General features: G+C 31.5%; 2 protein-coding genes across 4 annotated transcripts; both read left to right on the top strand.

Moving 5' to 3' along the window:
* The first annotated feature begins 1,598 nt into the window (after positions 1 to 1,598).
* LOC107446609 (leucine-rich repeat-containing protein let-4) lies at positions 1,599 to 9,443 on the top strand. 2 transcript variants are annotated; one of them, XM_043050323.2, is made up of 4 exons: positions 1,599 to 1,785; positions 4,803 to 5,464; positions 6,545 to 6,693; positions 9,285 to 9,443. In XM_043050323.2, the coding sequence occupies exons 2-4, from the start codon at positions 4,818 to 4,820 to the stop codon at positions 9,422 to 9,424; spliced, it is 936 nt and encodes a 311-aa protein (XP_042906257.1). In that variant the 5' UTR covers positions 1,599 to 1,785; positions 4,803 to 4,817; the 3' UTR covers positions 9,425 to 9,443. The 2 variants fall into 2 exon arrangements, with proteins under 2 accessions (XP_042906257.1, XP_071033319.1); XM_071177218.1 differs by lacking the exon at positions 1,599 to 1,785 and having other exon boundaries at positions 4,777 to 5,464.
* A 4,062-nt stretch (positions 9,444 to 13,505) lies between these two features.
* Positions 13,506 to 19,416, top strand: LOC107446610 (leucine-rich alpha-2-glycoprotein-like). Of its 2 annotated transcripts, none has more exons than XM_016061301.4 (4): positions 13,506 to 13,600; positions 14,885 to 15,546; positions 17,720 to 17,868; positions 19,259 to 19,416. In XM_016061301.4, exons 2-4 carry the CDS (start codon positions 14,900 to 14,902, stop codon positions 19,396 to 19,398), a joined length of 936 nt encoding a protein of 311 aa, XP_015916787.2. In that variant the 5' UTR covers positions 13,506 to 13,600; positions 14,885 to 14,899; the 3' UTR covers positions 19,399 to 19,416. The 2 variants fall into 2 exon arrangements, with proteins under 2 accessions (XP_015916787.2, XP_071033318.1); XM_071177217.1 differs by lacking the exon at positions 13,506 to 13,600 and adding an exon at positions 13,730 to 13,751.
* Positions 19,417 to 21,839: the final 2,423 nt, after the last annotated feature.

The raw sequence follows: 21,839 nt of genomic DNA, 5'->3' as shown, positions 1-21,839 counted from the left end.
TTATGATCTCGATTTGAACATGCGAATCTGTTCTGGAGCATGTTCTAGGACTCAATCTTAATGATTCGAAGGGATCATCTCAATTATGCTAATTAATTATTGCAGATGATATTTTAAGTTACGAATTTTAATTTTTCCACACATGCGTATTATGAAAGAACTACTTAAAAAATTCATATCTTGTGCTAATTTCAACGATTTTTTTTTTTAAATTTTGAAATGGTAATTTTTTTTAGTTGAAAATTGCACCATTTTTCTTTTGAATTTTATTGAACAATTTTAAAACCATAGCAAAAAAAAGAAGAAAAAACTTAAGGCAAAAAGATTAGTTTTTTTGTAATCTCCATAAATATTTAAGCTAGGTTCGCAAAATTTTATTCAATTATTTCAAATACAAAGTAATCGATACTTACAATATTATAAGTTTATAAGCTTATTGCTGTATTTTTTGGCACAGGATGTTCAAAAATACTTGTTTCGTTTGTAATTTATAAGCAGTCTGTTAAACCTCAGAAAATTTTAAATTTATTCGATGAATCTGACCTAAAGACCTAAACACCTCCAAAGTTGCAAAATAATCATCTAAGTATTTCTCGAGAAATTAAAAAAGAAATATCAGAAACTGAAAGTGCCTGCAGGATAGAATATTTATCACATCTAAATACTTCAGCGTTTTTGCGCAAGTGTATTTGCCTGTTTTAATTTTACCAGAATACAGATGAGATGATAGTAGTAGTAGAACTTCATTTACGACGTACTAATGGTGGACAATGGGCTATTGGCGACGGTCTAAAAACATCCCTGCTTATGATCTAAATACATGCCATCACTAATTTGGTCCACTGCATAGGGAATGGCTCCCCCAATGATTTGCGTACAAAGTCGAGGAATTTCTGTTTAACGAGGTCCAATACTGAGAACCCTCCGTCCCTTCGCAGGGTGATCAAAGTGGCCACCTACCCTCTCACTGATTGCAGCCAGTCATGCTTGACTTCGGTGATGTACTGGAATCCGTGTCTTTACGATCAGTCCACAGTGGTACAATGAGATATATTGTTTACATAGCAGTTCACTGAGCGTAAGTGCTTTGCTTGAAGAGGGACACTTCTCAGCGTATTACCCTTTTTTGAAGTAGAATTGTCCCGGAATGGTTTTCAATGCTCTCAAAGACAAACGGTTATTTCAAAAACCATACTTATCTTACGGCAACAAATTAAGGCGTCAAGAATGTGAACGTTAGGACACGAAACGTGTGTTAAGAGTATTTTGTATCGGGAATTTACCTAATCCAATCGAAAATATACCATACTGTTAATTAATTTGCTAGCTAGGAATAAATTCAAGTTATCATCTTTATTTCTCATTGCTTAGAAGCAAACTTTATGGTAAATTTACACATGTTCACTGAAATGTCACTTAGAATCTTCATCCATTGAGCTCTTTAGTCTTACAATATATTAATGTTTAATAGATGATGTCGAAATGGTCATACTTGAATCTTTTACTCTTATTGGTTCTATCTGATTGGTAAGACTTTTTAAAGTTTTCTTGCTAATCTCAAACTGTTTTTTAAATTTGTTTCACATGCTAGAAGCGATTTTCTTATCGTTCTGAGTTTGAAAAAAAAAGTGTTAAAAGTAAAACATTTGGCTACAGAATTAAACTTTTCTTTAAGGCAATTACGTTAATCTTTATCAATGTACATCTGAAAAAAATAAAGCGAAACATCTGTTAACGATGATAAAAGCCTTATGCAACTTTTAACTTTAGCATAGGAAGTTTCAGGTAAGTAATAAGAGGTTTTAATTTTATTCTTTATGAATACTTTATTGTTAAATTTGCTTATTAGAACCTACTAGCGTGTTCTGCTCCTCTCTTCGCTCTTCAGCCAAAATGATTCCTACGGAATTAATTTTTATTCCTTGATTAGATAAATACACAAAAATTAAACAATACTTCATTAAAGGATCCGAAATTTTCTTTTTTATTAACACAGATTTGACTTCAAAAATTTAGTTTTCGGTTCCGTTTAGGTTTGGGATAAAAATTGAGCCTAATCATTTCGCTCGGTCATCATGACAACTTCAGTTACAATTTTGATTTTCAAATCTATTTTTTATTTTTTGGAATCACTGAAAACACGTTAACTTCATACCAAAAAACTATTTAATAATAGTGCGCAATTGTGAATCCTAATAATGTCATACAATTATGTACTATTTTCATATGTTGACTGAATAAGGTTTAACATTCCTTCTTAACTCTTTAGCCCTTTGACGCAGATCGAACTCTAGTGTCTCTTTTATATATTTTTTATGACGCTCTAATTACAAGCTAAAATATAGGTTGGTATTTTATAATTATTGGTATTTAATAATAATCTAAAAGCTACTATAAAAAATCTGTAAAATTATGGGAATTACATTTGTAATAAAATATATAATCCAGAAAAAGTAGTTTTAATTATTTCTTCATTCGTATTCAAAAATTTATCGGTAATTGATCCTGTAAATTAATGGAACTTCAATGAAGAATAACTGTTTCTCTTAGATCAAAATAACTGTAAATAGGGGCGAATTTGAAAAATTATTGTTTGGGAGGGAATTGTGTTTGCAAGATTTAAACTTTAATGCAGTAAAACGACACTGATGTTTCACGCTGTATTTCTTAACAGTAATTTAGTAAAATGCTAAGTACAATAAAGAAATAATGAAACGATTAAACCTCTGCTTCAAAAGATTAACAATTTTGAACTGTTAATTGGTGAGACACAATATTAAATAGGATAACAGATATTTTTAAATTATATTGCGTACTAAGTAACAATCGTAATATTACTTAATTAAACTGTTTCTAGTTTTCAGTCATTAATTTTTTAAAAATAATCAAAATTAGAAACAAATTACTAACAGCAGAGAATAATGCTAAGAAAAAATAATAAATGAATATTATAGATAAATGCCAATTAATTAGAGATGAAGAAATATTTTATTAGTGAAAAATACCTATATTAATTTTGCTAATTTTATGCTGATCACAATTACAGAAATCAGACTTTTCTTTGTTAATTAAGAAACAATACCATGCAATTTTAGGACCAATACGGATTATCATTTTTATTGCAATCTTGTTTTTTGTTAAAGTGATTTTTATAATTGTGGTTTATTTAAGAAATGACTTTTTCTTTTCATATTGTGAAAATTAATTAAAATCTCGAGAGAAATTTTTTTTTCTCCGTAGAGGATAAATAAAATTACTGCTTTTATTGATTTTAATCTTATTTAACTAATAGCATAATTCAATTTTTTGTTAGGGCTGGAAAACATAAATTATTAATGAATCACAACTCATTAATGTTACTGCGCAATCATACGCTATACTTTGACTATAAGTATTATTATTCAGCATCGTAAATGACACTATTGATTATTGATATTGACCATACGTGAAAATCAAGTTTTACGACAGTAGAGCATTTTTCCCACATATTGAAACTTTAGTAAATAAATCTCATAATATATTATTTATTTATTTATTTAAATTTCAAATATCCTTAGATTTACATTTAAGTTTCAAAGAAACACGTTTCAAAACAGTAACAATAAAAAAAAATTAAAATATTGTTTCAGATAGCTTACTAATTATTAATTCGGTGACGTCATACCTACATGTTATCCTTACGTCTATTTCTCAAATGCTTTTATGATATACAGGACACAATGAATCACGCAGAGCTTAAGGCTAATCCTACGCAAAAAACATCGCCTTACACATTTATTTATTTCAATGAACAAACTAATTAAAATTTTCAAAAATTCATTTAATTTAATATCTGGAAAGAACAGATTCACATATTTTAACTCTTTTATGGGGGCTTTATTTATATACTGGATGTTTTCAGCTACCAGCTTGACCATCATTCAAAATTACCTTGAACACCGTGTAAACTTTAACGGTAACCAAGACGAATGAATGATTTGTTCTTCCATTTAACCTATGGGACCTAATTTTTAATCAATCGGTGTCGGATTCGAGCCCATTTTATGACTCCAACTCCGACTCCGAATCCTTCAAATTTTACTTCGACTCCAACTCCATAGCCGATGACGGCTTTCTAAACAATGGGAGTGGAAAACATTACTCTCTACAACTGAAATATTTTGCCCTCCCATTGCTTAGGAATTTCTGTTTAAGAACACTATGTCAAAAAGCGAAATTCCTTAAATACTAGTATATTTCGATTTTTTTTTTTTTTGTAAAAAATATTAAATTCAATCTAACGTGGGCTGAAAAACGGTCAAAAGTGATAAATTAAATTTATGATAAGTTAGATTCATTTAATTAGATTAGTTAGATTCTTTTGAGTAATATTTTTTTCGCGTACTAATTACTAAAATTTGTCTAAATAATTTTCATAAGATCGAAATATTTCCCCCCCCATTTATCCTATGGGATCGAATTTTTAATGAGTCTTAATCAGAGTCGGGCACATTTTCTGACTCTATCTCCGACTCCGAATCCTTCAAATTTCATCCGATTATTAAAGCGTATCCGATGAAGAAAATAACAACAATAGGAACTTCCTAAACAATAGGAGAGGAAAACATTATTCTTCCCAGCTGAAATATTTCCTCCTCCCATTGCTTAGGAAACTCTGTTTAAGGACAATGTGTCAAAAATGCAAAGTTTCCACGAAGGGAAAAAAAAGAGAACGTTTCTGATTTATTTCTTAAAAAATATTTTGTTTTAGATTAATTGCAGATTTATATTTTAAATTAGGCTTTTTATTTTTATTTCAATAGGTTTTCCTTTCCAACATGCTGCTCCTCATCCAGGTCTTCCTCGCCATCGCTGCCACAGCGTTCGCTATCGAGTGTCCTCCCTCCGATAAATTATATCCTTGCTCATGTGAGGAAGATGAAGGTCATACAATAGTTCAGTGTGAAGGCTCCAGTCTGTCTGAGCTTGAACCTGCAGTAAAAAATACCGTCGGTCACAATGTATCCTTTTACTTCACTCGTTGTAACTTAGGAGACATCCCCTCAGACTTCTTCAAAGGTCACATATCTGCCAGGATACAGTTTCAGCAATGCGTAGTGACATCATTTGGAGAGACACCATTTAGCGGACTCGAGAACTCCCTGGAGGCCTTGTACATTTATTCCACCATCGACAGGAGTGTAACAAAAATGGACAACTTCAATTTGAAACATCTCCAGAAATTGCGATATTTTTCAGCTGCCTACAATGATATTGGAGACTTGGGAGATCATTGGTTTGAAGGTGGGCCTGCGTCTTTGACTCAAGTAGATTTGGATGGAAATAAAATTGAGAGCGTTGGAGCAACAGCATTAGTCTCTCTGGTGAATCTGCAGCAATTGTATGTGGGTGAGAACCAAATCAAATATGTGTCCAGGTCTGTGCTTCCTAATCCAACAAGAGATCTTTGGCTAATAGAAGCGAAGTATGAAAAGTTTATTTTATTTTTTATTTTCGCGCTTTTTAAGGTATATTTTTGAATATAGATCAGGGGTGAAAGTGAGACGGAAAGGAAGAAAGGCTGGTAGTAAAACCATTTCAGTTATAGCTAGTTTTAGGGAGGACTTTACTTATTCTTTTTTTAAATTATTCAACAATATCTACTTTATCTTGGAAAAGAAGCATTTTTATATGCTTAAATTATAAAAGAAATCTTGATAATTACAGATATTTCATTTTTCTTGAAAAAATGCTAGAATGAAATGTTTTTCGTACTAGTTTTTGCTCTTTTCCGTCTTGCTACATAAGGGCTTTCAGCCATGATATAGATCGAGAACGTTTGGAAAATTTTCGAAAACTAAAAGGGAGTGTTGGTTTATAATCGGATTATGTAAAATTCTTTAGATTTAACTAAATTTAACGTAAAAGAATTAATCTACTAAAAGGATGAGAAATTTATTAGCAGTCAAAAAATGTTAGTTGAGAGTTTAATGCTTAGTTTTTATCAATACAGATTTCATAAACAAGATTTGAAGTAAACTAGCTTAGAAGAAAAGATTGACGCCTATTAAGCTACAGAAATTAATTCAGATTTCAAGAATTCCGTATCAGCTTAAAGACTTAAAAATGTTAGTACGAAATTTATTGATTTTTCATTTCTAGGCGGGAGGCTGTCTACATAATTCAAAGGAAATTTTATTTTTCTATCTTACAGACGTCAATGCTCTTTAAGCATCTCTTTAAAAACCATTTTATTTGCATTTACTCGTTTTGTTTTTAAACAAATTTATAATAATTTTTTCGGAAAAAAAAAGTAACTTGGAATTATGAGCTTATATGGTTCCCTATAAATTGGGTTGCTTTTGCTTAGGAAATAAGTATTTTTCCCACCAAGTTTAAAAATTAGTTAAAAAGTTTTTTAATAGATGGCACTTGTTAATTCAAAAATCTCATGCAACAGAAAGCATGCAGTTCCATTTTCTGTTAATTTTTTTTAAAAATCTCTTTTGGTTCATCCAGAAATAGATAGAATTTAAATATTGGAATTTTTTTACATTTATTTTAGATCGAATTTAATTGAAGATTTGCCTGAAAATACATTTGACGGATATCCAATTCTGAAAATTGTGAATCTCGCACAGAACAAACTGAAATCCATTCCCGAAAATGTATGGGGAAAAGTTTGGAGTCAGCTGGAATCAGTGTATCTTGAAGGTTAGTTATTTTCAATTTTGCTTACTTGAAAATGTAGCAAGAATTTTTTAAAAATATTTATCGTCATCTTTTCTCTTTGCATATTCCTGTATTATGAAGTCATGCAATTATAGAATATAATTAAGAGATAAAAAAAATGTCTAAGCGTTTTCTATATATACCATTCAAGCAATAATTAAAAATATACTATGCATTATCATTAAAATAATTTTCAATTTGATATTTTTAATTTCAATGAAAAACATGCAAAATATGCATGTTAATGTGATAGTTAAGTTGGTATTGTTTGTTCAGTTGTTTTGATTAATTTCTGCAAAAGTTTAACAGAAATTTCCCTCAAATTCTGAATATTCTTGGTTAAAAGAATGAGTTCGATTGTAATCGTTCGGAAACAGGCAAGCTCATTAATTAAATATAATCTAATGGAACATCTCATCTCTAGTTTTCTAGGCGCTGCTACTAACCCAGCAAAAAATATACTAATTTTTTATTTTATATCAGGGCCGCGCTAAAGCATTCGTCCCCTCGCCATATGCGATAATATCGTAAATTTGACGAACAAAATTGTGTTTTGGTGAAGGTATTGGCGAATCTCAAAATGATTTTTTTTAAACAAATCAGTATTTTTTTATTCGATTACAGTAATTTTCGGTAGATGCGCCGCATAACCAATTGGAATTGGGTTCAAATAATATAAGCCTGAAAAGAACTACCTTTAAATAGATCAGACGAAGAAAAATTAGTAAAATTTGAAAAATATGACAATTAAGGCTGACGTCATCCAGCCCTGAATTGTCATAAAAATGCAAAACTTTTTCTATCGAGAAAGCTAAGACAAATGTCAAAAATGCTTTCTCTGTACCCCAAAAGTTTTGCCCAGGTCCAGAATTAGAATACAACAATAAATAGTGAAATATGTAATAAAATGCAGTTTAAATTACAGAAGCATAAAACAGTAGAATAAAGAAAATATAGACAAATATAGAAAGAAAGTAAGAAAGAAAACTTATACATTCATTGGAATAAAACTAGACATTTACAGAAGGAAAGTAAGAAAGAAAATTACTTTCAATAACAACAATCCAAATTACTGAATAATTAATTCACAGACGACTTCAAAACACAAATTCAATAGACTGAAAAATGAAAACAACTCCGCCAAAAGTGAGCGGCTTAAATAAGGACAGCAGTAAAGAAGGTAGTGACGTTATGAAAAATATGACAGAGAAGAATTGAACATAAATGGAAAAAAAATTAATCTATGGGAAAAAAAATTAATCCTAAAAAATTGTTAGGATTTGTATTTGGCGAAGACTTACGAAAATTGGCGAATACTTTTGGTATTTGGCTAATTTACTGGAGAATCATTTGAAATCCTTTGAACGGGTCATACCAACACCTCCTAGAAAAGAGTGGGCCTCTGCACGGGTTACCATAAATGTCCTTTAGTAGTCCAAACGTAATGACATATTTCGTATTTTCCACCACTGCACAGCTTAGTACCCCGAACCTAATGACATCTTTCTTATTTTTCATCAACTGCGCAGTTAACTTCGTCACATCGGACAACTAAATTGATCCGTGCTGAGGCCTTCCTTATTCTAGGAGGTGTTGGTCATACTCAATATTAAATATTAAATTTCAATATTAGGAAGTGTATTCTAATTGACTCGAGTACAAAAGAATGAGATACACTATGTTTAGCAATAAAACTTAATTGATATTTCACTGTTGGGAAGAGAGTTTTTTTTAAATGTTTGAGATGTCTTCTTGTGGGAAAAGAAAACATCTGCTATTTGTTTTATATGTGCGATGAGCTAGGCCATATTAAGATTATATATTAAGCATCAGTAGAATTGGAATAGAAAACTGAATTTTGATATATTACTGAAAGGTGTTGCGAATTTTAAATTATTCAATTCAATACGATAATTATTTCCTGAATCAAACAACATTTGTGTGTTTAAAAGAGACAAGTAAAGGAGGATTATTAATTATTATGAACATATCTAACTTATGAAAATAATAATGATCATTATGAAAATACTAAATAATTATTTTCCTGGGATTTCTAAAGCTAAAATAAAAGACGCTAGTGATTTTTAAACGGGATAAATCATACTTTATATTTTAAAGTAAACATAAAATTTTTATTAATTACTTTGACAGGATATAAATAGAAGTAATGACGAAGTGCACCAGGCAGCTTCGAACATTGTTTACTTAGAGGATGTTAATTACAGAAGCAATATTACTTTTGTAACAGTCCATTCTAGTATATTGGGTATATATGTAACTAAATTACTGATCTAGATCAGCCTTAGTTTAAACAAATTAACTTTTGAATTCAATTCATACCATGAGTATCGATTCCTACGCATTGAATAGATGCCTTATAACTAGATTTTTTATAATTTATATTCTTATTTACACTCTGCCTATTTTTCATTAAAAATATAATTTCATGAGAAATCGGGACAAAGTTACTCAAGACCTTATCAATATTGCACTAACAGTTTAAAAGTTTATCATTAATGTCGTGATTAACTTGCATCCCAATCAAAATTATATTTTTTAAAATTACTTTTCAGGAAACGATATCGTTTGTGATGCAAACATTAAATGGATCTACTCACAGAAGTTACCAAATACTTTTGATGGAAAATGCGGACCCGGAAACGATCTTGAGGGCAGAGAATTGAAATCTTTAAAACTGGAAGATTTTGAATAAAATAAATCTTTGTTTGAAAGTTGTTGCTTATTTTTTTTTATAGTTTACATATTCTACAAATGTTTTTAAAAGATTAACATTTCGAGGGATCAATCGAATTAAGAATACGTAAAGAAAATTAGCAAACATTTTTCTGTCTTAAAAATGTTAGGTTGTAAAGGATATAATTTGCAGAAAATAAGAAGACAATGTGGTTTATAACATATAAATACATTAAATTATTTCATTCATTATAGTGAGCACAAATGATTTTCATAAGCAAGCGTTTCGTATTTAGCGTGGTGAGCAATGACTTAGTTCCACATAAGAATTCATACTTCCTCATAGTGCGAATTTTTAACCATTTTGTAAAGTCAGCAAAATTAATATAAAAAATAATTTCAATAATTTTTAAAGCTTACAACGATTTTTATGAAACAGGCAAGAGAGATCTATGGTGACTCAGGGGATAGAGCGTTCGCCTCCTAGTGAAGTAAACCGGGTTCGAATTCTATCGATGACTGGTCGATGCGAATTCCGTATCCATTTCGCACCGATCACAGTGCTGACGTAAAATATCCTCAGTAGTAGGCGGATCATGGGTTAGAGTCCTCTTGCCGTTGGGACCATGAACCTCTAACCATGGAAGGTGTTCGTGGCTTTCCTCTCCATGCAACGCAAATGCGGGTTCGTTTTATCAAAAGGTCCTCCATGAAGGCAAATTTCTCCCTATATTTCATCCAGGAGTCCCCTAGTCTTCTGGATTGGGAACAACATTACAAGACTACGGAGTTGACTATTAGTAGTCATAAGCCCGAAATTGGGTCGGCTGTTCAACAGTGGTTATGAAATAAAAATAGACAAGAGATATAATTCTTCTAGTAAAAAAATAGAACTGAAAAATATGAAGCTATAGTTAAATAATTAGATGTGAAGAAAAAAGATTTTGAATCAACTGTAATTGAAGTCAAGTAAAAAAAGCATGAATTCCTGTTTTGAAAAGTATGAGTGATGAAGAAATGATATTCATTCACGGAAGAGAAACGTAAAAAAACGACTATTTTATTATTAATGAAACTAAAAACTAATTTGGAAATAATTACTAATTGAAGTAAGACAAAAAAAGCTAGTAATTAGTTTAAGAGAGCGTAAAGAAAACGACACACTATTATTGACGTCAATGATGATTAATTCATTTTAATAATCTGTACTAATTTTTTAATTTGACTTAATAATCGTCTTCGAGCACTTGATCCAATTTATATGGGTTTACGACAACTAATAACTAGATTAATCCCGCCTCGACCCCACAAGGGGGCATCCGGTGACACACCGATAGTTCGAACAGTTCAATCGCATAAGCAAACGTATTCAAAATTTTCAACTTAGAGTTTTGACGAATAAGGAGAATATTAAAGATGAAATCCAGAAAACAATGCTACTTACAAATAAACTAAATGCAAACAATACAATGAATATAAACAATATCAATCAGAAGAGACATTGATGCCGCATCTTCAGTTGGGGTACAAAGTTAATAAAAAGAAACAATTACACATGATTAAACAAAAGGTGTTTGCGACTGAGAATATAATCACAACTGACAGAACAGTTCTAGGAATTCTTTTCTTTTAACATGGTAAATGTATAATTAAACGAACGTTAAAATGTACAAGCATAACAGTGAGTATGTACATTGAAAGTTAGGTGAATAATTTTTGATGCACAGTGCAAAGGCCAACAGTCTCTCCTAAAAGATAAAAAGACATATTCTAGGAACACTAGTGATAAAAATGAGGAATCACATAGGGGCAGAGATCGACAAAGAGCATGAAATAAAAATGCAAAAAAACACCATAAAGCAGTTTAAGAGAAAATTCAAGTAAAAATCAAACCATGATAGGTAAATCAATAATCAATAAACCTAACAATAGGCAGCAAGAGGCCATCAGGATTCAGGAAAGTGCCTTGTTACTAAACAATTTTCTGACTATATCCTCAATTCCCTTTTTTAATTTAGGGTTTGACCAATGCTGCCTAATAAATTTATAGGTGGTTTCCGAATGAAAAAATTTCTTTCTAATGTGTTTAAAATTAGCACAATGGATCAATATATGTTCCGAATCCTCAACAAGCTGACAGGTACGTCACAACTGAACTGTCCTGAAAAACCTGGTCTGATGTTATCCATGACAGCCATGATTAGTTAGGAATTAATTTAAAAAGAAATTCCCCATGACTTTCCTCGTTTGAGCTTTCGGGAGGAGCTCGAATGTGTGCCTTCCCTTTGTAAAACTGTAACTCCATCTCTCCTGCCATTCAATAAATTTTTCACGTTTCTTGCAGTCCACCTGCTGGGATCTTCAAACAGCTCGACCGTCGATACATCACAGGCTAATTTGGCTAACTTATCAACCTTCTCGTTGCCCATATGGCCTTTATGTGCTTTTATCCAATAAAAAACGATATTGTTTGTGAATTATTGTTTAATTAAGTGAACTAATTATTCTTTGAAGTTGCTGTTTTCCAAAGCTTGCGAGCTAGACAGGGAATCAGTATAAATTGAGATTCTATCTGTTATTCGTTGTTCCTTAATTAAACGAAGCGACTGATGAATGACCCATAATTCAGCCATAAACGCGGACACGTGATCATAGATGCGAAAGGTTTTTCTTTCAACAGGTTCTCCCTCCACATACTCCACGAAAGCTCATCTTGTCTTAAATTTATTTTTAACTAAAAGTTTCGATCCATCTGTGAATAATTCTAATCCTTTACAACAGCATATCCAATCGAACTAGACCAGAGAGTGAGCGGTCAGCAGTCAGAAAGCACCACAAAACCTGCCCGGATTTGCGATTACAAATGTGCAACACTGTAGAAATGTAATTCTGAACCCAACCTAGAAGACAGGTTAACCTCTAGATCAAGTATTGGGAGAAATTTGCTTTCGTGGTTGGCTTTTTGATTGAACTAGTTCGTATTTGTGCTACATGGAGAGGAAAACCACTAAAACCTACTACGGTTAGCCATGGGTCAAGGGGACTCTAACCCATGATCCATCTACTACAGAGGATATTTTACGTCAGCACTGTGGTAGGTGCGAGCCAGGAGAAGAAATCATTTCGAATATCAGCCATTGTTGGTAATCGAACCCGGAACACCTCATTAAAACAATGGGCAATCGGCGACGACCTGAAAAATATCCTTGAACGAGATCCGAAGACATACCATCACTATTTTCGTCCTCTGCTTAGGGAGTGGTTCCCTCGCTAATTCGAAAAATTTGTGTAAAACAGTTTAAAGAGGTCTAATACCATGAACCCTCCGTCCCTTCACAGGCTGATCAAAGTTGTTACCTACCCGCTCACTGATGGCAGCCAGTGATGCTTGACTTCGGTGATGAACTGGAATCCGTGTCTTACGATCAGTTAGTTCACTGTGGTGCAATGAGATGATATTGTTTACATCGCAGTTCACCGCGCGTAAAAGCTTTGCTTGAGGCAGTGCACTTTTCAGCGTATTACCCTTTTTTGAAGTAGAATCGTTCCGGAAGAGTTTTCAATGCTTTCAAAGACGAACGGTTATTTCAAAAAACCAAACTTATCTTGCGGGTGACAAATTAAGACGTCAAGAATGTGAACGCTAGGACACGAACAGTTTAAATGTGTTTTAAAAATATTTTGGATGGAGAGTTTACCTAATCTAATTGAAAATATATCATTCTGTTAATTGATTTGCAAACTAGAAATAATTTTGGGTCGTCAATTTTATTTCTTATTGCTTAGAAGCAAACTTTAAGGCTAATTTATACATGTTCTCTAAAATGTCGCTTAGAATCTTCATATATCTAGTTCTTTAGTTTCACAATATATTAATGTTTAATAGATGATGATGAGATGATCGAACTTGAAATTTCATTCTTATATCGATTCTATCTGACTGGTAAAACTTTTTATAGCTTTTTTGCTAATCTCAAACTGTTTTTTAAATTTTTTTCACATGCTAGAATATTTCTTATCACTTTTCGTTTGAAAAAAATATTAAAAGTAGGACATTTGGCTACAAAATTAAACTCTTCTTTAAGGTAATTACGCTAATCTTTATCAATGTACACCGGAAAAAAATAAAGCGAGACATCTGTTAACAATTATAAAATCTTTATGCAACTTTAAACTTTAGCATAGGGAGTTTCAGGTTAGTAGTAAGAGGTTTTAATTTTATTCTCTATAAATACTTTATTGTTTTGTATAATTATATATTTTAATTTGCCTATTAGAATCTACTATAGAGTTTTGCTCCTCCTCGCCTCGCTTACCAACTCTCGTGATTGCTAAGCAATTAATTGGTATTAACATAGATTTGATTTCAAAGAATTAGTTTCCGGTTCTGTTTAGTTTCGGGATAAAAACTAAAGCTAATAGTTTTGTTCGGTCATCGTGACAACTTAATTTACAATTTTGATTTTTAAATTTTAGTTTCATTGGAAACTCGTTAAATGCCTTATACCAAAACATTTATTTAATAATAGTGTACAAGGATAATTCCTATTAACGTATTAAAATTATGTATTCCTTTTTTTAATTGCATATGTTGACTGATGGTTTAACATTCCTTCCTTTTTCTTTCGTCTTTTAACCCAGATGGAGCACCGGTGTTCCTTTTATATATTATTTATGACCCTCTAATTACAAGCAAAAATGTAGTTTGGCATTTTGCAATTTTAAGAAATATGCTAAATGTTACCAAAAACAAATCTGTCAAATTATGGGAATTATATTTGTACTAAAATATAAAATCCGAAAAGGTAATTTTATCTACTTTTTCATTCATATTCAAAAATTTATCAATAATTGATTTTGTAAATTAATGAAACTTCAATGATGAATAACTGTTTCTCTTAGATCAAAATAACTGCAAATATGGGCGAATTTGAAAAAAATTATTGTTTTGGAGTGAATAGTGTTTGCAAGATTTTACCATTAACACACTTTAATGCAGTAAAACGACACTGATGTTTCACGCTGTATTTCTTAACATTAATTTAGTAAAATGTTAAGTACAACAAAAAAAAAAAGAAAAAAAGAAAATGAAACAATTAAAAATATATTAAAAATATGTTAAATGAAAATTCTGCTTCAAAAGATTAACAATTTTAAGGTGTTTATAGGGGAGATGCAGTTTTAAATGCGATAACAGATATTTGAAAATTATATTGCGTGCCAAGTAAAAATTGTAATATTAATTAATTAAACTATCTATCTATCTGTACATAAAACATTCCCCACAGCTGAAATATTTCCCCTCCCATTGCTTAGGGAACTCTGTTTAAGGACTATGTGTCAAAAAAAGCGAGGTTTCCTTTTATGAAAAAAGAAAAGAAAAGAGCACGTGTCTGATTTATTTTTAGGAAAATATATTGTTTTAAATTAATTGCAGACTTTATATTTTAAACATGGCCTTTTATTTTTATTTCAATAGGTTTCCATTTCCGACATGCTGCTCTTCACCCAGCTCTTCCTTGCCTTCGCTGCCACAGCGTTTGCCATCGAATGTCCTCCCTCCGATAAATTATATCCTTGCTCATGTGAGGAAGATGAAGGTCATACAATCGTTCAGTGTGAAGGCTCCAGTCTGTCTGAGCTTGAACCCGCAGTCAAAAATACCATCGGTCACAATGTATCCTTCTATTTCACTCGTTGTAACTTAGGAGACATCCCCTCAGACTTTCTCAAAGGCCACATATCTTCTAGGATAAAGTTTGAGGAATGCGTAGTGACATCATTTGGAGAGACACCTTTTAGCGGACTCGAGAACTCCCTGGAGTCCTTGTACATTTATTCCTCCATCGACAGGAGTGTAACAAAAATGGACAACTTCAATTTGAAACATCTGCACAAATTGCAATATTTTTCAGCTCCCTACAATGATATTGGTGAATTGGGAAACCATTGGTTTGAAGGTGGGCCTGTTTCTCTGACTCAAGTTGATTTGGATGGAAATAAAATTGAGAGCTTTGGAGCAACAGCATTAGCTTCCCTGGTGAATCTGGAGCAATTATATGTGGGTGATAACCAAATCAAAGATGTGTCCAGATCTGTACTTCCTAATCCAATGAGAGCTCTCTGGGTATTAGAAGCGAAGTATGAAAAGCTTTTTTTTTATTTTTCACTTTTTAAGGGAATGTACTGTATATTTTTGAATATAGATCGAAAATGTTTGGAAAATATCCAAAAGCTGAAAGGGGTGTTAAATTCATAAAATTTTACGTGATCGTTGTCCACAAATATGCTTTTAGTCTAGCATTAGAATAAATATTGCGAAACGACACATATAAAACTTATAAACACGTAAATATAAAAATTAAAAAAAAACAATAATTGTATAGAATTGGTAATAAATAAGGATATATATTTTTAAATAAAACTTACTTTTACTATTCAATTTTATTCATAAAGCAGCAACCGATTAGAACAGCAAACGAACAGAAAAAGTTAAACAATGTTGGCCTCAAAAATCTAGTAGTTCTCGCTCATAACGACTGATTTACTTTGGCTTTTTGCCAAGTTGAATTATTGATGAACTCAATCTCGACTGGTTAAAACGTTGGGGGAAAAGAAGTAAAAGAGAATCACAAGGACTTCATGAAAACAAATAAATGAAGATGGCTGGGTAGTTGAAAGTTATTCACAATAATAGCAAGTCTTATTGCTTTTTTTAATTCAGCTTTTAAGTGAGTAAGAAAAACGTAGGTATGTATAAGAGACTTAGAAAAAGCGCACTTTTGTCTTAAACAAGGATGGTCTTATGTTTTAAAATATACAGTAGTAGTTTTTCAAACTCTAACTAAATAATTCGTATTATTCTTTCGGTTCAAATCATAAAGGTAAGGAAGTGGTGCTCTTTCATGAAAAATGAATTTAACTTACTGCATTTATACATCAGTTTTATTTAAAAATTGAAGAAGTTGATTGACATTTTTTTGAAAAATAGTTTATGTAACTAGTAATGGTTGAAGGTAAAGCTCGAAGGTTATAGCTCGATACTGAAAAAAAAACAATAATGAAAATGATTAGACTGAAACTTCTGAAAGAAAATTACTCAGTTAGGGAGGTTGAAGGTATTTGTAAAATAGCTTGGTTCTGAAACAAAGAAACAAATGAAAACTATTTTTTAACTAAAATTTCTTTTCTTTTAAAAAAGCTTATGCGTTAATTTTTCTTATAAAGCATATTGCTGTTGTTGTCGTGGGTTATAAAGCCAAGGGGTGCGATTGTTCTTGTTTGCCAGTAGCGCCACCTATAGAAAAGAATTCAGCCTCTGCCTCAGTCATACGTCACATCCGCTTATATGATGGACTCATTCATGCATTCATTCCTCCACAGATCTCAATTTTGACCTAAAACAGAGAACGACCAATCTCCAATTCAGTACCCTCAGAGGTATTTATTTGCTACGGAACATGGAGGACTTTATAACATGATAGATTTAACGTGCACCAGTTACCATTTACTACATGGGGAGTCTTCGGCCGGCTGGATTCGAACTCCTGCTTTCACGTACGTCAGTCCAGCTCTCCGCCAAACAGGCTGTCCTGGCCCATAAAATATATTAAATTTAAGAAATGATTTTTTTTTATAAAATTGTAAATAAGTTTAAAATGAGTAAATCGTTTATAAGAACATCAAATAATCATCAGAAAATTGTATTAGAAGTCAAAAATGTTAATTGAGAGTTTAGTGCTTAGTTATCAATACCGATTTCGTAAACGAGATTTGAGGTAAAATAATTCAGAAGATTAGGGTGACGACTGTTTAACTACAGAAATTAATTCAGACTTCAAGAATTCCGTATCAGCCTAAAGAAATAAAAATGTTAGTACAAAATGTACTAGTTTCTCTTCATAATTCAAAGGAAATTTTATTTTTCTACCTCATAAATTTCAATGCTCTTTAAGCTTTTCTTTAAAAGCCATTTTATTTGTATTTTATCATTTTGTTTATAAGCTAAGTTTTAATATTTTTTACTTAAAAAAAGGCTTAAATTGGAATTATGAGCTTATATAGTTTCTTAAAAATTAAGCTTCTTTTGCTTAAGAAATACGGTATTTTATTCTCACCAAGTTTAAAAGTTAGTTAAAAGCTTCTTCAATAAATGGCACTTGTTTTCTCAAAAATCTCATGCAACAGAAAACACGCAATTCAATTTCCTGCCCTTTTATTTTTTTTTTTTTTCTTTAAATTGTCTGTCTCTTTTGTTTCAACCCGAAATAGATTATTTAAATACTCGAATTAATTTTTTTTACATATATTTTAGATCGAATTTAATTGAAGAATTGCCTTCAGATGCATTTGAGGGATTTCCAAATCTGAAAATTGTGAATTTTGGAGAAAACAAACTGAAATCCATTCCTGAAAATGTCTGGGGAAAGGTTTGGAGTCAGCTGGAATCAGTGTATCTTGAAGGTTAGTTACATTCAATTTTGCTTACTGAAAAATGTAGCTATACGATTTTTTCTTCATAAAAATATTTATTGTATCTTAATCTTTCTATTTTAAATATCCCAGCATTATGAGGTCGTACAATTATAGTATATAATTACGAGATAAAAAAATTTCTACGCGTTTTCTGTATGTACTATTCAAGCAATAATTTAATCAAATATTTAAAAATATGCTATGCATTGTAGTTAAAATAATTTTCAATTCACTATATTTTTAATTTCATTGAAAAACGTGTCAAATATGCATGTTAATGTGATAGTTAAGTAGGTATTGCTTGCTCAGTTGCCTTGATTAATTTCTAAAAAAGAAAAAAAGAGAAAACTTAACTCAAATTCTGAATATTCTTGGTTAACAAGAATGAGTTTGATTGTAATCGTTCGTAAATAGGCAAGCTCATTACCTAAATTTAATCTGATGGAACATCTCATCTCTAGTTATTCAGAGAGGGTGCTACTACCCTAACAAAAACTAAATTAATTTTTTATTTTATCAGGGTGGCATTCGCCATCTCACGAAATGCGATAAAATCAAAAATAAAATTGGCTTTTGACGAAATTATTGGTGATCTGATGAAGTCTAATAAATTTTTTTTCTTCTAAAAAAAAGCAATTTTTTTTAAAGAAAAAAAAAAGATAATTTTTGTCCATCCTAAGAAAAATTTCGACGCATAATTGAAATATTTATTTTTAGAGCGATGCATAAAGGAATGATAATTATCATTATATTCCTATATAATGAGCAGGGATCCGTGGGGATAGAGTGCTCACCATCCAATGAGGGGAATCGGGTTCAAATCATAGCGATGACTAGTGGATACGAATTCCGCATGCGGCTTGCACCGATCATAGTGCTGACGTAAAATATTCTCAGTGGTAGACGGATCATGGGTTAGAGTCCCTTTGCCGTCAGGTTAAGTATAGGAGGTTTTCGTGGTTTTCCTCTCCTTGAAACTCATATGCGGGTGAGTTCCATCAGTGGGTTCTCTACGCAGGCAAATTTCTCTCAATACTTAATCTAGGAGTTTCTTAACCTTCTGCATTAGGTTCAAAATTACAAGGTTACGGAGTTGAACATTAGTGCAGTAAGAGCAAAAATTGAGACTGGCCATCTGTTTAACGACGGTTATATATATAATGAGCAGGGACCTTTGAAAACTGTCGTATAAATGAAAAAGTCATATGAAAGAAGTGGTGCATAGGTGAGAGGCCACTGTATACTAAAATTTCATGTAAGTGAAAAATTAGGACAAAGTTACTCAAAGACTTATCAATATTGCGTTAGCAATCTAAAAGTTTATCATTAATGTCGTGCATCCCAGTCAATAATATATATTACTGAAATTACTTTTTAGGAAACAATATTGTTTGTGATGCAAATATTAAATGGATCTACTCGCAGAAGTTGCCGGATACTTTTGATGGAAAATGCGGACCTGGAAATGATCTTGAGGGCAGAGATTTGAAATCTTTAAAACTGGAAGATTTTGAATAAAATAAATCATTGTTGAAAGTTGTTCTTTATTTTTCTGTAGAGTCTACATATTTTACACAATGTTTTTAAAAGATGAACATTTCGAGTGAATAATCGAAATAAGAATGCTTGAAGAAAATTATCAAACCTTTTTCTGCTTTAAAAATATTAGATTGTAAGGGATAAAATTTATAGAAATTAAGAAAGCAAAATGGTTTATAACTTATAAATAATGAAATTATTTTATTCATTATAGTAGGCATCCACTTTGTCTATACGAGTTCGCGTGGGCAGCAATAACTTAGTTCTACATAAAAACTCATACTACCTCATAGTGCGAATTTTTAACCATTTTGCAAAATCAACAAAATTAATATAAAAAAGTAATTTCAATAATTTTTAAAGCTTACAACGATTTTTAAAAATAAGGCAAAAGAGAGACGTGGTGACTCAAAAGATAGAGCATTCGCCTCCCAATGAGGTAAACCGGGCTCGAATCCCAGCAATTCGAATTAGTTGCGATTGAACATGGCTTGTCGATACGAATACAGTGCGCAGCTAGCATCAACCACAGTGCTGACGAGAAATATCCTCAGTTGTAGTCTGATCAGGGGTTAGAGTCCCTTACCGTGAGATTAAGTAAGGGAAGATTTTGTGGTTTTCCTCTCCACGTAACGCAAATGCTGGTTAGTTCCATCAAAAGGTCCTACACAAAGGCAAATTTCTCCCTAGGAATTCTCAAGTCTTCTGGATTGAATCAGATCTACAAGATTACGGGAGTTGACCATTAGTAGTTGTAAGCCCGAAATTGGGTCGGCTGTTCAACTATGGTTATAAAATAAACAGACAGGAGACATAATTTTCAAAGTAAAAAATTAGAACTTTAAAATGTGAAGCTAAGTTAAATATTTAGATGTGAAATTTAAAATAACGAGCATTACTAAGTATAAATTTCTTCTTTGAAGATTTTATGCACCATATTTTAAGAATTAATATGTCAATTTTAAGAAGTTTCGTCATATTTTTATTTTACTAATTTGAAATACTTTTAGTTTATGAAATGAAATCTTCATTTACAATTGAAAGATTTCAGAAAATATCACGCTATTCCTCATTTTCAAATGATTCGTGTAAGTGTTCTTTTGGTGGAAAACGCTGCGTTTTCTTCGTAGACAATAAAATGTTTCTGTGAACGCATTGTGCTGTTATCGAGTGGAAATTTGCTAAGTATATATCTGGAAACACTACTGCGGAGTAGTTTGACATTAAAATGTCACCTTTAGAAAGGTGTAGCTTATCAATATATTACTTTAGTTCTGCAGTTGAAGGAGCTTCTATTTCAACAAAGATGATTGAAAAGTGATTGGCTTAAAGCCTAATAATGTGACGTCATTTTAAAAATGTATTTTAGTGACAGTTTCAGTAGAGTTTCATATCAACTTTATGGAAAAACAATGATGTTCTATAATAAATATGAGGCTGTTCTATTATAAATGACAATATAAGCGTAATAAATTGATAGTTCATCGATAAAATCATTTGTGCAATAAATATAAGCAATAAAACGTATCCGTATTTCTTTTTCTGACAGTTGAAAAGGATTAATGGTACACTATTAGCAAACATTCAACAAGAAAATAAATTTGAGAACACATTAAATAGAGGAAAGTTAAAACATTTAAATCAAATCGAAATTTACATTAGGTGCTATGGAAAATTTACCCTTGTTTTCCTTGTTACATAAAAAACTATTAGAATTTATAGAATTAAAATAAAACCATTAACCAAATGATCGCAAGGAATTTATTAATTTATCTAAACATGTAATAAAATGAGGAATTTGTGAGTGTCGGTGTGCGTATGCATGTGCGTATTGGATTACAGGTATACCGGCGTAGACACTAAAAAAAATCCGACATTCCACTTGTTGCAAAAATGAGTACTATTATAAAATGGAGAAATAATGGAAAAATGAATAAAAAATAATTGAGAAATGATATTTATTCATGGAAAAGAAACGTAAAAAGACGACTATATTATCATTCATGCAAATGAAAATTAATTTGGAAGTAATTAGTAATTGAAGTAAACAATAAGCTAATTAGTTTAAGAGAGCATAAAAAAGCTGCGAAACTATTATTGACATCAATGATGCCTAATTAATTTTGATAATCTGTAGCAGTTTTTTTTATCTTCCCTTATAACCGTCTTTGAGCAGGCACCCCAATTTATATGGGTTTACGACAACTAATGTTCAACTCCACATCATTGTAATTTTCAACCTAATCTAGAAGACAAGGAAACTCCTGGATCAAGTATTGGGAGAAATTTGCCTTCATGAAGTACTTTTTGATGGAACTAACCCGCATTTGCGTTACATGGAGAGGAAAATACAGAAAACTCCTATGGTTAGCCTGACGGTAAGGGAACTCTAACCCATGATTCGTCTAATAATATTTTTC

This window comes from Parasteatoda tepidariorum, chromosome 2, assembly GCF_043381705.1.
Source record: "Parasteatoda tepidariorum isolate YZ-2023 chromosome 2, CAS_Ptep_4.0, whole genome shotgun sequence".
Lineage (NCBI taxonomy): Eukaryota > Metazoa > Arthropoda > Arachnida > Araneae > Theridiidae > Parasteatoda > Parasteatoda tepidariorum.
The sequence above is the reverse complement of the archived record's forward strand: the minus strand, read 5'-3'. Positions and strand labels throughout refer to the sequence as shown.